The 13,858-nt window shown below is 48.5% G+C and overlaps 1 protein-coding gene across 1 annotated transcript in view; it reads right to left on the bottom strand.

The window, feature by feature from the left end:
* Positions 1-1,349: 1,349 nt before the first annotated feature.
* Positions 1,350-13,858, bottom strand: part of NOS2 (nitric oxide synthase 2) — a 53,031-nt gene continuing 40,522 nt past the window's right edge. Inside the window, exons 23-27 of the mRNA XM_084822839.1 lie at positions 13,633-13,720; positions 11,391-11,512; positions 7,997-8,145; positions 5,896-6,090; positions 1,350-3,860 (exon numbers count right to left, since the gene is read on the bottom strand). Coding sequence (XP_084678965.1) covers positions 3,732-3,860; positions 5,896-6,090; positions 7,997-8,145; positions 11,391-11,512; positions 13,633-13,720 — 683 coding nt within the window. The 3' untranslated portion in view covers positions 1,350-3,731. The remainder of the gene's footprint in view (positions 3,861-5,895; positions 6,091-7,996; positions 8,146-11,390; positions 11,513-13,632; positions 13,721-13,858) is intronic.

Below are 13,858 nucleotides of genomic sequence, written 5' to 3' on the forward strand. Positions count from 1 at the left end.
TAAAGGAGCTATCCAAGGTGCTCTGCACTGGGGCAGTGAATCCACTCCAGGTTTCAGTCAGAACCCTAAAGGAGCTATCCAAGTCAGAACCCTAAAGGAGCTGTCCAAGGTGCTCTGCACCTTGGGGAGCTCCTTTATTTATTATTTTATTATAAAAGTACAATATTTCCACACCCAAGTTTTTGGAGCAGATAGGATAAAAGCAGATAGGATAAAAGAATAAAAACCATGTTAAAATAATGACTATTTAAAAAAAGAAACAGAGTTCTGATAAAAAAAAAAAGACTTCTGATAAAACCACAGCCAGTCACTCAAGGAAGACTTCCTGAAATAACAGTGTTTTCAGGAGGCTCCAGAAGCAACACAACATTGGCGCCTGCCTGACCTGCAGAGGCAGGGAGTTCCGTAGGAGGGGAGCCACCACACTGAAGGCCCTTCTCCACGTGGACTCCAGTCGGGCCATGGGTCCATGTGGAACTGCCAGGAGCAGGCCCTCCGATGACCTCAGTGACCAGGCAGGTTGGTAAGGGAGAAGGTGCTCTCTCAGGTATCCTGGTCCCTAATTGTTTAGGGCTCCATTACTAGAGCCTGGCCCAGTAATGAATAAGCAGCCACTTTAGAGTACTGACTGAAACCCGGAGCGGATTCACCGCCTCACTGACATCGGAGACACTAGCCTCCACTGGTGCCCAATGAATTTTGATTGCACAGGGTGCTGTGTTACACACGTGCAGCCGGCTTCCCCAATGCACAGCCGGTGGCCAACAGGCTCAGCCCCACTCTCCTCCTCATGCGATTATTGGTTGCATGTGTGGAAATGACTGGACACGGTAGAAGGCCCTGCGAATTAGTTTCCCAAGGTAGCAAGTTCTGAAACGTGGGTGCTGCAACCAAAAAGGCACCATCATGTGTAGACACCAGTTCTTAAAGTGGGCGGAACGTCAGTCAGGCAAACCTCAGTGGATGGATGGGAGCAAACAAAAAAAGGAGCTGTTTTAAATACCAGTTTCCCAAGCTGGTGCCCCCCCCCAAGGTGTTATTGGGCTCCAACTCCCATGTGCCCCGGCAAGAATGGCCAGGGATGCTGGGAGCTGTAGTCCAAAACATCTGGAGGGCGAGAGGCTGGGGAAGGGTGATTCAGGGCTTGAGAAGCTCCACTCGGAAACCAGTCCGCCAGCGTGACGATCAGATCTGCATGCTGCAACGATCCCTTGTCACCATTCTGGCTGCAGGAGCATTCTGCACCAGTTGCACTAAAATTCCATCAACCCTGTTTGTGACACCAAACGTAACACACGCAGCTCTCGCCACTGTGGGCGAAGAGCGGCAAACCACTCTAGACTCTGATGAATAGGAACATTTTCTTCGTTTATCCGATAAATTAAAACAGTTTACACCACCAGTTAACTAACGAGTATAACAATGAACGATCAACAGCACAAATGATGGACTCCCAAACCACAGTGGGTGTCAGTTAGCGATTGTTCATTGTGGAACAGATTCTGTCACACGGTTCTTCCGGTGTGTGAATGCTTGTTGCAGGAATTCTGGTTGTCCTGTTCCCCAGACAGAGACGCAAGGCAAAAGGCTCTTCCAGAAGGTAGTTCCTGTGTTTTTAGTTTGCTCCCGTGCAATCAACATGCTCTACGCTGATACAAGAACTCCAGAGGTGCAAGAAAACAGCCTGGATCGGAATAGCAATAGATGCTCGGGGCATATCTATTATTTACAATGCAAACATAAAGACAAAGAGGTTGCAATCCTATACCTATTTTCCTTGGAGTAAACCCCCTTGAATGCAGTGGGACTTACTTCTGAGTAACTGTTAACAGCCATTCTGTCTCCTCATGGAATGCTGGGAACTGTAGTTGTTTGGATGGAAAAGACGCCAGTGATTAAATTCTAACGGAGAATTCTCATTCTCACCAGATGACAGTTCCCACCATATTTTACAAGATGGTTTGTGTACCATAGGACGGATGTTTGTAATCTAGTTACACCGATTACATCGATGTAATCTAGTGTTATCGAGAGCATGGGGATGCGAAAGACATTTTATTTTGCTCACCCATCAGAACTGGAATGTTACAGCATCATATGAACAAGATCACACCATTAACCATCTAGCCTGGTATTGTCTTCTTTGACCAACAGTAGATCTCCAAAATCTCAGTAGAGGTCATCCCAACACCTGCTTTTAACTCCAGGGATTAACATCCTCATGTCCTACCACTGAGCCATGGCCTTTTGCCTAAAGATAAAGTAAGTTTCCAGCCCTCATGGTTCTTTAAAAAGGGCTGGTTTCAATAGGAACCTAGGAAGCTGCTTTCGACTGAGTCAGACCATAGGAACTTAGGAAGCTGCCTTCTACCACATCAAACCCTTGGTCCATCTAGGCCAGTATTGTTGACACTGACTGGCAGTGGCTCTTGGGGGTTTCAGGCAGGATTCTTTCCTTGCCCTACCTGGAGAAGCCGGGGATCGAACCTGGGACCCTCTGCATGAGAAGCATGTGCTGTACTACTAAGCTATAGCCCCTCACCCCATCAGCTCTAAAGTTGTTTTTAAAAGGGGAAGACACGGGGGGAGACACTTTTCCTACTGTTAGTTTAAAAAACAGCAACAAGGCCAATAAGGCTCAGTATCAGATGCAGGATGAATGTCTACAGTCATAGCACATGATGAGGCACTTTTAGGGTCAATAAAATCTGCAAACTTAAAAGCACTTGAGCGGGAGTTGGACAGCAGCATAAATGTTTTCATTTATTGCATTTTAACCCCCTCTGTCCTCCTGTGGGGAGCTCAGGGCAGGGTTCTTCCCCCCCCCCACACACACACACTCCCATTCCATCCTCACAACAACCCTGTGAGGTAGGTTTATCTAAGAGAGACCCACTGCTCCAAGGCCAACCGGCGAGCTTGCACAGCCGAGAGGGGATTTGAACCCAGATCTCTCCAGTCATGCTCCTATTCTATAAGGTTGAAATGCCTCTGCTAAGGCGTAGTTGCTTAGGAGTAAGAGCTTGAAGCTAAAAGAGGCTGGTATCCGGGGTGTTTTTGCTGTTTGGGTCCTTCCCCCAATGGAATGCACCTCCCTCCTCTGAGAGTTTCTCCAATACTGAATTTGGCCCTGGCTTAAGCCAACTGAATTGCAAATCAAATTCCTTCCCAGCCCCACCAATTGGCAGCAAACCTCTGACCATAGCAAGGCGATGAGGGTTGCCATCTGCTCCTAGGCCCCACTCCCCGGAGTCACCGGTCCAGCAGATTGCCTCCGGGTTGAAGGCCACAGTTTGGGTGGGCGGGAGGGTGTCCAGCATAACCGCCACTCAACTGCACCGATGAGAGCATCTTCCACCTTCTCATGGCATCTCCTCCACGCCCGGTAAGAAGGGCGATTGATTTCTCCCGATGATTGATTTTAAAATATCAAGGTTATCCCTCTGTTTCTATTCATAAACAGTCCAACCGCTGGGTAAAATCAGCTCAGAAACATATGAGCCTTTGTCCAATAATAGGTACCTAAAATAAAAAAGCTGACCGCTACTAAACTTCCCATAAAATATACATCAACTAAAGAATAAATAGAATTAAATAACATAACGTAGTGTTTTCAAAAGGCTGGGCTGTACGGGCCATCTCCTGCTTGTCCCATCCAAATTTTGGGGAGGGGAAGCAAAATCTGGCCCCCGCTTTCGCAGAAAACGGGCGCGCGTGTGCAAAGGTTATGGCTAGAACGTTAGCTGGGCTTGAGATCCCGAGTTGCTCAGGTCTCTTTCGGGTTTCAGTTCTTCCAAGGCTCTTTGGCTCTCGTGTGGAAACACAGCCCCAAATATGTCTTCGTGGTATCGTTTCTGCCTCTGTAAAAGCAAACAGAACAAGGGGGTTGAAATCAATCCAGGAAGTAAGTAAGTAAGTAAGTAAGTAAGCAAGCAAGCAAGCAAGCAAGCAAGCAAGCAAGCAAGTAAAATGTCTGCAACATTTAATGAATTCACTGTTCATCAAATTAAAACCCATTTTAACTGAGCAGACACTACTTTAAAAATGTGAATTCTTTTTAATACAAGTACTCAAATCTGGGGTGGCATTTCAACCTTTTAGAATGGGGCAGGGAGCCGTGCAAAAGCCGAGAAACCAAGAAACGATTGGTGGTCTTGGGAAGGGGTTGTGGCTACCTGACGAACTAGCCAGGCTCCATTTTAGAAGAGGCCTTCTCCCTTTTCCGTCACAGAGGAAGGCATGTGTCTAAGATAAGGCCAGCTGCCGCATAGAAACACACCATGTAAACACAAATAAAGCAGCCCTGCCTCCATCGTTTTATTACTATTGTTTCATTGGTTGCTTTTATTGTATTTTATCACAATTTTACTTTGTGAACTGTTTGGGGATTTTTTATTTTAAAAATGTAACGTGGTCTAAATTTTTCCTGAAATCAATGAAAGATTAAAAAACACACACGCGGAGAATGTTTTGGCCCATCCAAAAACCATTGTAAAAATAAAAGGTCTTGGCTGTATGATGGAAGGCCCGTTAGCAGAGCGTGAGCCAAGCTGTGGACGCTGGAAAGGGGCCATGGATGAATCCCCAACCAAATGGCTGAACAGTCTAAATCAGAGGCGTGCAAATTCCAGTGTTCTGGGGACCAATTCGCTCCCACTCCCGGAACCCAGCAAGGAACTACAGAAATTTGGCTGCAGTGTGAAACAAACACAGATTTTCATGTAAAACAAGGCCTGCAGTGAACGTGCACCATCGTTTGTGTTCCCCCCCCCCTCTGCCGCACCGCTGAATTTCAGCGGCCAATTTGGTGGGGCAGTGAGGGACGCAAAATCGGCCGAGCACCCTGCTCTTAATCGAGGATGCCAGCTTCTTAAGCCTGGCGTGGCAAGAGGATTGTGTGTTTTGCATGCAGCAAGTTGAAGGAGGCTTCCTTTGCTTATTCCACAAGGGCTAGCCAAGGAAATTACTAACTCAGGCCCTGGGCTTCAACTAGGGATATACATATTTCGTAAACTCCATTCTGTCTGAGTTTTGCCGATTGTCAGGTAACTTGAATTCCGTCGCCTGCTCACTGACAGAATTGGATTTTTTCCCCAATTTCCTGAATTTGTGCAAATTCGAACTTGCATAAATCCGCACCAGCGCAAATGCACAATCGGCCCCATGCTCATTTTCTTGCTTTAGCCTATGGGGAAAATGTGCATTTTGGGCTGGTGCTTTTTTATTTCGCATATTTTTCTACGACTAAATCTGTGTAAAATTCCAGAAAGCAAAGCACACACACACAAAACCACTGTGTAAATCTGCGGAATCCATGCAGCTCAGGAAAAACCGGTCTGCTGCGGAACCCGGGGGTCAGAAAATTGATTCCTCATTTGATTCCGTTGCAGAGTTCTCCGACATCCCTAGCTTCAAGCCCCTATTGAGAAATGCTAAGCCCAAGAAACAGGGATGCCGCACCATTAAGGATTTAGGTAGTGGTGGGGGGTGAATTTTGAAGTGTAGATGCTCATCATGGTTCCCATAGCCCCCGCCCGAGGAGAGTCCAAAATTGCAGGCAGCTCCGCTGATCTATATCAGCGACTGCAAGAATTGCAGCTAAGCTCAGAAGGAACAGGGAGCTCTGACGGGGGTGGAAGATAACCTCAACATCCCTGCTAATAAAAACGGTACCAGCACTGCATCCCTCTGAGCCCTGGCTCCACGACACCGCTGGACTCTGGCCCAGACCACGTGACGGCCTCGAGTCAAGAAGCATCGAGAAGCCAAAATGTGTAGGCCAGCCCAGAAATCAGGTCGTGCCATTCCAGACACGTCCTTGTTCTAATGGAGCCCCACGTTTGCCGCTTGAACTGCGTTTTGGATGGAGTTCGTCAGCAAACGTCGCTAGCGTACTTTCAGCTGGAAGCAGTATTCTTCTGCCTGCTGCTCCGTCAAGCCCAGCTGCCTGGCAAACACCTCCTTTAACGCCTTCGCCACTTCCCTGGCCATGCGGACGTCCCCGCAGACATAGAGGTGGCCCTCATGTTCGTGCAAGAGGCTGCAGGCTTCTGCTTCTAGTTTGTTCCGAAGAAGGTCTTGGACATAAACCTGTGGGGGGAAAGGAAAGAACCGACGTAGACGTTATTATTCAAATTGTTCCCGTCTCTAGGTTTTGGAAGGCCCGTGGGCAAGACACCCTCACTGGGCCCCCTCCCTCAGGGAGTCCGCCTTCTCAGCGCCATGGTCACCAACGACTATTCCTCTCCCTCATCTTTGCTCCCGCTTGCTTGCTTGACAGGTGGAGATCCAGGGAGCCAGGAGGCTGTGGCATCTCCTGCTCCTCCTTTGTCTGGGCCAGAGCAAGAGGCAGGTGAACAAGCTGGTTGCCATGGCGAAGAAGAGGAGCAACTCCAGGGACCTCTTGTCAGTGGGCCCCTGCTGGGGTGTGGGCCCTCAGCAGGTGCCCAACCAGGCCTACCCGTAATACATCACCATAATCACATAAGAACGTCAGAAGAGCCCTGCTGGATCAGGCCAAGGGTTCATCTAGTCCATCATTCCATTCACACAGTGGCCCACGGGAAACCCACAAGCAGGACATGAGTGCAGCAGCACCCTCCCGCCCACGTTCCCCAGCAAATGGTGCGCGCAGGCTCACTGGCTCTGGTCCTGGAGGTAGCACACATCGGGACTAGTAGCCATTGATCACCTTCTCCTCCAGGAATTTGCCGAACCTCCTTTTAAAGCCATCCCAATTGGTGGCCATCACCTGTCTTGCAGTAGTGAAAGCTGTAGCATAACTATGCGCTGTGCGAAGAAGTCCTGGATCTCCCACCAATCAGCACTGTGGTACTGTGCCTGCTCAAAAGCTCGCGTACATGGAACGAGAGTTTGTTTTAAGGGGAGAGCTGTCGTCCGGGCTTACACGGATGAGTTCGTTATTATCCGAGGACATAACGAATTCACCAAGGCTAAGTCCGCCTATCGCTACTTGTAAGTGGATTCCCGATTTAGCGTGGATTCCTGTCCTGATGTGCGCCAGAAAGTGGTGCACATAGGCACACTGGCTCTGATACTGGAGATGGCATGTCGCCATCAGGACTAGTAGCCATTGATGGCCTTATCTGCCACAAATTTGTCCAAACCCCTTTTCAAGCCATCCAAATGGGTGGCCGTCACTACATCCTGTGGCAGCGAGTTCCAAGGGTTAACTCTGTGCTGTGTGAGGAAGTCCATCCTTTAATCTGTCCTGCATCTCCCACCAATCAGCTTCATGGGATGACCCCATTGGGTTCTAGTATTATCACCATCATCATCATTATTTTTTAAATAATTTAGAATTAAAAATAATTTTAAATAACAGTAATTGATTAATTAATAATTGATTAAGGGTAATAATAATTAAAAATAATTTAAATAATTTAGCTGCGACATTTGATCACTTAATTGCGTCTTAAAGACAGATAACCTATCTGCTTATCAGTTTGTTTATACTCTGCCTTTCAGGGGCCCAGAGACAGTTTCCCACAATAAGGCTACAATCCTAAACACACGTACCTGGGAGTGAGCCCCACTGAATGCAATGGGACTTATTTCGGAGTGAAAGTGCATGGGATTGTGCTGCAAAATACCCATTAAAATGAACTTAAAGGGAACGACAAACTATCGTTAATAAACATCAAGGCCGCTGGATTAAATGAAAGGTCTTTCTAGTCTAGCATTCTAGTCCAGCATTCCCACAGTGGTCAACGAGACGCCTCTGGGAAGCCCAGAAGCAGGACATAAGCAAAATAGCGCCCTCCCGATCACGTTTCCAGCAACTGGTAGACAGGGGCATACCACCACCAGTACTGGAAGTGATCTATAGCCATCTTGACTACTAGCCACTGATAATAATAATTTTAACTGGAGAAGCCGGGGACTGAACCTGGGACTTTCCGCATAGAAAGGTGGTGCTCTGCCACTTGGCCCTGGCCCCTCCTCAAAGGCAAGATGAAATGGAACAGGGGCTTACTTTGGGACACCCCGGCTCCCTGGAATAAGCAGTATGGACCTCTCTCAGGATCCCCTTCCGATGCATGTGTTGCATCTCTTCTTCGTAGAGGTGATCGAGGCCGGAGTGTCGGCAGCCGAACAGCAGAATCAGGCCCCTCCCTTCGATCCCTAAAACACAGAAGCCCCCAAATAAGTTTGTCTCCCTAAGACTGCAGCAGGGCTGGCTTGCCACATTTGGAAGAGAGTGAAGACAGGCATATTGCCACTGAAAGACACACACACACACCCATTAAGTCCAGAGTCTAAGGGCATCTCTACACCAGCCTAAAATCCTGCATTTAAAACGGGGCTTTCTGCTTCCGTTTTAAACGCGGGATCACAACGCCTCCCTTTTTCACGTGCTTCCTTTCCCCGCTCCCCTTTCCCCCTCCCTCTCCCCGTATCCGAGTCTTCCATTCTCCTTCATTGATCTCGCTCCTCTTCTTGCCGCTTTCCCTCTTTCCCCGGAGGAAACTGAAGCGGAACTCAACGGGGTAATTTGATAACTCATGGTCTGCGATCTTTTAAAAACGGAACAAAGGGCATTTAGTGCAGGAGACGCCCTGGAGGGTCACGGCGTCATGTAAAGAGCCCGCAAACTTCTGTGAAGGAGCAATCTCTATCGCAGGATAAAAGCCCGGTGTGAAGGAGCCCTAAAATTACCTAAGTGCTCCACTGAATGTGTATGCAAGAGTCAGCAAGACAAGTCTGTGGAAGCAAGTGTGAACAGACATCCCTTTGCCCCCATATAATGTGTGTCTATCTTTGGGCCTATTTCTCAAGGAGGTGTTCTCCTCCAGACTGTTTGCGGGGGGAGGGGGCTCTCAAGCTGGACTGCTCCACCATGACAATGAATAAATAAGCAAACAAATCCCTGCACGCAGAAAAGTAGCAAGTCAGGGATGCTAATATGCTAGATTTCTATGTGTAGGGATTTTTAATTTGTTTTGCATCAGTCTAATGTGTGTCTATCTCTGGGACTATTTCTCAATGAAATGTTCTACTTCAGACTGTTTGCAGGGTGTGGGGGTAGGGCTCTCCAGATGGACTGCTCCACCATGAGAATGAATAAATAAGCAAACAAATCCCCACACATAGAAAATTAGCATGTCAGGTAAGCAAATAACCTGGATTTCTATGTGTAGGGATTTTTAATTTCTAATTTTATTATGGGAAACACTTTCCAATGCAAGAAAAGAAAGGAAAAAGCCTCCCCATTAAAAACCAGCATGGCTCAGTAAACATACACCTGGAACTTTCTTTTCTCTTTTCCCAAGCAGGAGCACTATAACAGTGCTATACATGATTACTCAGAAGGAAATCCTACAGGGTTCAATGGGGTTTACCTCCAGCTAAGAGCACAGTTTTCGGCTACAATCCTTTGCACACAATTACCTGGGAGAACACCCTATTGAACACCGTGGGACTTATGTCGGAGTGCACAGACATGGGCCTGTGCTGTAACTGATGCAAAATAAGGAAGATGTGCTTTAAAGCAGCGGTCCCCAACCTTTTTGGGACCAGGGACCGGTCCGTGGAAGACAATTTTTCCACGGACCGGGGGGGGGGATGGGATTGGGCCGCAGTAAGGGTGTGGGAACCCCCCTTACCTTGGGTCCACGGGGGGGGCGATCCGTCCCTCCCCCCCGGAATCCTCGTCAGCCCTGGACCCGCCGCGGAGCTGCTGGCCAAGTCCGGCAGGGGGAGGACTTCTGGCCGCTGGGACGCCCTGTTCTTTGTAGTAATAGGCTATTACTGCAAAGAACAGGCTCCGGCCGGGGGCGGACTTCCGGCCGCTGGGATGCAAATGGCGTCTGCATAGCGGACGCCATTTATGTCCCTGTTCTTTGCAGTAATAGGCTATTACTGCAAAGCACAGGGCCGGAGCCAGCTGGCAGCTCCGCGGAGTCACTGTGGAGCTGAACCGGCCAGGGCCAGTGAGGATTCCGGGGAGGGGGGGAGGGACGGATTGCCTCCCCCCCCACGGACCAAAGGTAAGGGGGGGTTCCCACACCCCTACTGTGGCCCGGTCCCTAACAGGCCACGGACCGGTACCAGTCTGCGGCCCGGGGGTTGGGGACCCCTGCTTTAAAGTATGCAGTTATCATCATCTCCCACTTTTTAATCAAGGATACACACAATGGTTATTTAATAATGAGGGCTTCCTTCTTTAGATGGCAATGTGTATGACTTCACTTATTTCAAAATGGGTTAAGACAGCCCTGCTGTGCTTGGGGCCCCCCTTGCTCATTCTGCTGAGGGGAGCCCCGGACCTTTGCCCCGAAGTCCCACCCTGATGGCACCACTGGATACACATAATGGCGGAACACAGACTTTTAAGATTGACAAGAAAATGGTAGGATGAAGTACAAGACGGTGCAAAATCGTAAGAGCAAAAGAGCAACGAAAGCAGACATGATAAAAACCAGCAGCCAAACTAAAAGCGGAAGACAGCATTACTTAGCATTAAATTAAAAGGACAATCACTCTTCTGTATATACCGGGAGAGGCATAAGAAGAGCCCATCTCTCTTACAGAAGTAAGAGCTCACTCTTAAGAACTCGGAACAGCCTGCTTCATCTCCCCCAATATCCCACTCAGTTGCGCTGCTCAAGTAATTGGTGATGCTGGGTTTGTTCGTTTGTCGGCAGAGTTCTACACTGAATTTGTAGAAATCCAGAAATTGTAGAAATCCAGAATTCAAAGCCCTCACAAGACAGTGTAAAACAATACACACAATAAGGGTGCAGTCCTACCTGGATGCCCGTCAGCCTCTGAGTTCGGGCATCCTATGGAGAGCGGGAGAAGCACAGAGGCGATCATCCCCTCCACACTTCTCCCACCCTGCATTTCTGCTAGATGGGCTTTTTTGCCTGTCTAGCCAGGGCTCTGTGGAGGGGGAGGGAAGGAGGATGGGGAAATCTAGGAAGAGCTCGTATCCCTGCTTCCCCGGTCCTCCCCTCCCCGCCCCCCAAACTGCCCCCTTTCCCTCCTGTACAAGGTAACTTTTGCGAGCTTGGGGAGGTAGCCGACGTAGTTCTGTCCGTGTCGGCTGCGAGGGAGAGGGGGCGGGGAGCTCGGACTCCTGGCTCTGAAGTTGGAGCGCTGCCTCCGACCTCGGACCCAGGAATCCAAACTATCCTATGCCCACCCCCCCGGACGCCATCTGGGGGCCACAGGATCGCTCTCCCTATTGTGGTATTATTATAATGCAAATACAAAACCATCGTTCTTAAAATACACAACACCTCTAAAATAAACAATGCTAAGAATCAACAGGGCAAGCAATTAATCAAATGCAGGCTGGGATGTTTAAATGTCTTCCACGTGTTTTTTTTTAACCTGATAATGATGGAACTGCCACGGCTCTTTACCTCTCATTTCCAAATCATAGAGTCGTTGTTGCCAGAAGCTTCTAAATGGAGCAATTCCTGTCCCTGGGCCAATCAGGAGGCATGGTTTTCTTGGGTCTTTTGGAAGCCGGAAGCCATCACCACTAGACAATACCACCAAAAGAAGAGGAGGAGGCAGAAAAGGAGAATGTTTATTCTGTCTCTGTTCATTCATAGGAAGCTAACATAGTGGCTAGATGTTAGCCATAATGGCTACCAGTTCAAATCAAGAAGCCCCCGGTTCAAATTTCACCTCTGTCATGATCTCATTTGGTGAGCTCACTCCTCTCAGCGTCTGTCCCCTGCACCTTACTTGTGCAATACAGGGATAATTTGTTTTTGTCCGTTGCCACGAATTGCGTTATGTCTGCTCGCAATGTGTGCAAATGTTGACATTCTTAAATAAATAAATAAATGCCGCACTACCTCCCACGGTTGTTGTTCAACAAGATAGTGTATGCGAACCTCTTTGGACATTCAAAAGCGCCGTTTTAATAAAGAAATGTTGCACACGGAGAGCGCCAGTTCAGGGTGCCAGCCAGCCAGCCAGACATGCCCTCTCTGGAAATACTCTATTCCGTTCCCCTTGGTTTTCTGTTTCCGCCCCCACCCCCAACTGTCACTCAGCATTCTCGGTCCTTGAGCTATCTTTGCATTTTCCCCTTTGCTTGAGGATTTCCCCCTAAATGTTTTTTGTACTTCTGCACACCTTCGGATTCTTCCGACCCTCCTGATGCCTCCTTGTGTTGTGTGTGGGTGGTGCTGTTTTGGCTACCTAGGGACCAGCACTTGAAGAATGGAGATGGCTATTAGCATATGTGGTACCTAACTTTTATAAGAACGCAGAAATTCCCTTCCTGGATCAGACCGCGGGTCGCTCTAGGCTAGCTCTCTCTGGTCCCATAATTCACCAGAAATGTATATAGATTTTAGACCAATTGTGACTTCCACCCAAGAATCATGGGACTTGTAGTTAAGTGGCTCATAGAAGTACAGTTCCCAGGGTTCACTGAGGTGAGGGAGGGAGTGCTAAAGCAGGGCTGCAGTCTATGCACGCTTACCTGGGAATATGCCGCATTGGTCATAGTAGGACATATTTCAGAGTATGAAATAAACACACGCCGTCACAGTCCCAATTCATTTATTTTAATATATGGGGCAGGGGGTGGCGGGAGGTTGCAGATTCTCAGGGATGGCTTTGTCATCAGGGGTGAGGAAGAAGCTCTCGGAAGAGCTCTGGGTGGGTGGAGCTGAAGGCAAAGGGGGCGGGTCCATATATACAAAAAATGCCAGCCTATTGTGGCTGGGGAGAGCAATCCTATGGTCCCTACACAGTGTCTGGGGGAAATGGGATATTTCGGATTCCTGGATCCAAGGGTGGAGACAGCCCTCCGACCTCAGAGCCAGGAAACCGAGCTGCCCGCCCCCTCGCAGCTGGCGTGGAGAGAACTGCTCCGGCTGCATCCACGAGCTCACAAATGCGAGCTTGGAGAGGGGTGAAAGGGGGTGTGTAAGTGGAGGGGAGGAGACTGGGGACGTAGGGATCTGAGCTTTCCCCAGCTGTCCCCAGCTTCTGAACCGCCCCCTCCCCTAGATGGGCGAAAAAGCCCGTCTAGCTAAAATGCCAAGTGGGAGGCACGACACACTTCCCACTCTGCACCGGATAGTCGTAAGCCTCCAAGTCCAGAGGTTTATGGGCACCCACGACAAATCCAATAGAACTGTGCCCTAAAGCTCTTCCTAACTAAGCCTTAGGAGACATTGCAACCTTTTAGAATGGGGGAAAAATGCACAACAGGCAGTAAACCACCCAATGATGGGTGGTTGGGGGAAAAAGGGGTGTTGCAGGGGGAGAGACAGTGGGAAGGTTCAGCACTCACTACCCACCCCTTTGGCCCTTTACATTGGCCCACACATGACTCCTCCTTAATATATATATATATATATATATATATATGAATGAATGAATGAAAAATCCCTGCACTTAGAAGACTAGCATATCAGGAGAAGGCTAAACTCCAACCCTTCAGCTCTTGATATGCTAGTTTCTATGTGCAGGGCAGGCAGCGCGTTTTGTTTTGGTCAGCAAAAGCACAGAATCAGAGTCATGGGCTTCACACATGAATAGGATTGGTCGGCATTTCAAAAGACACAGTTCATCCCATGCCATTTTGGGGCTGAGAGTTTGCCAGCTATTTGCTTGGCTGCCTTGTTGCCTTGTTACCTGCGAACAAAACAGGGGATTGTCTCCCCTAGGTTGATATTGTTCAGCCAGGTGCTGCATACTCCATGGTGCACTGGACCTTTTCCATCTGAGACGAGGAAGAAGGGGAAAATAGGACATGTATTAAATATTTGTTTGGCTTAAAAACATACCAAAAATGCATATAAAATGCTTTTCTTACAATAAAATGTGTATTGAAATGCATATCTTATAATAAAATGCATAT

This window comes from Heloderma suspectum, chromosome 16 (genome assembly GCF_057233095.1).
Source record: "Heloderma suspectum isolate Gila_16-S chromosome 16, 16-S_ref, whole genome shotgun sequence".
Lineage (NCBI taxonomy): Eukaryota > Metazoa > Chordata > Lepidosauria > Squamata > Helodermatidae > Heloderma > Heloderma suspectum.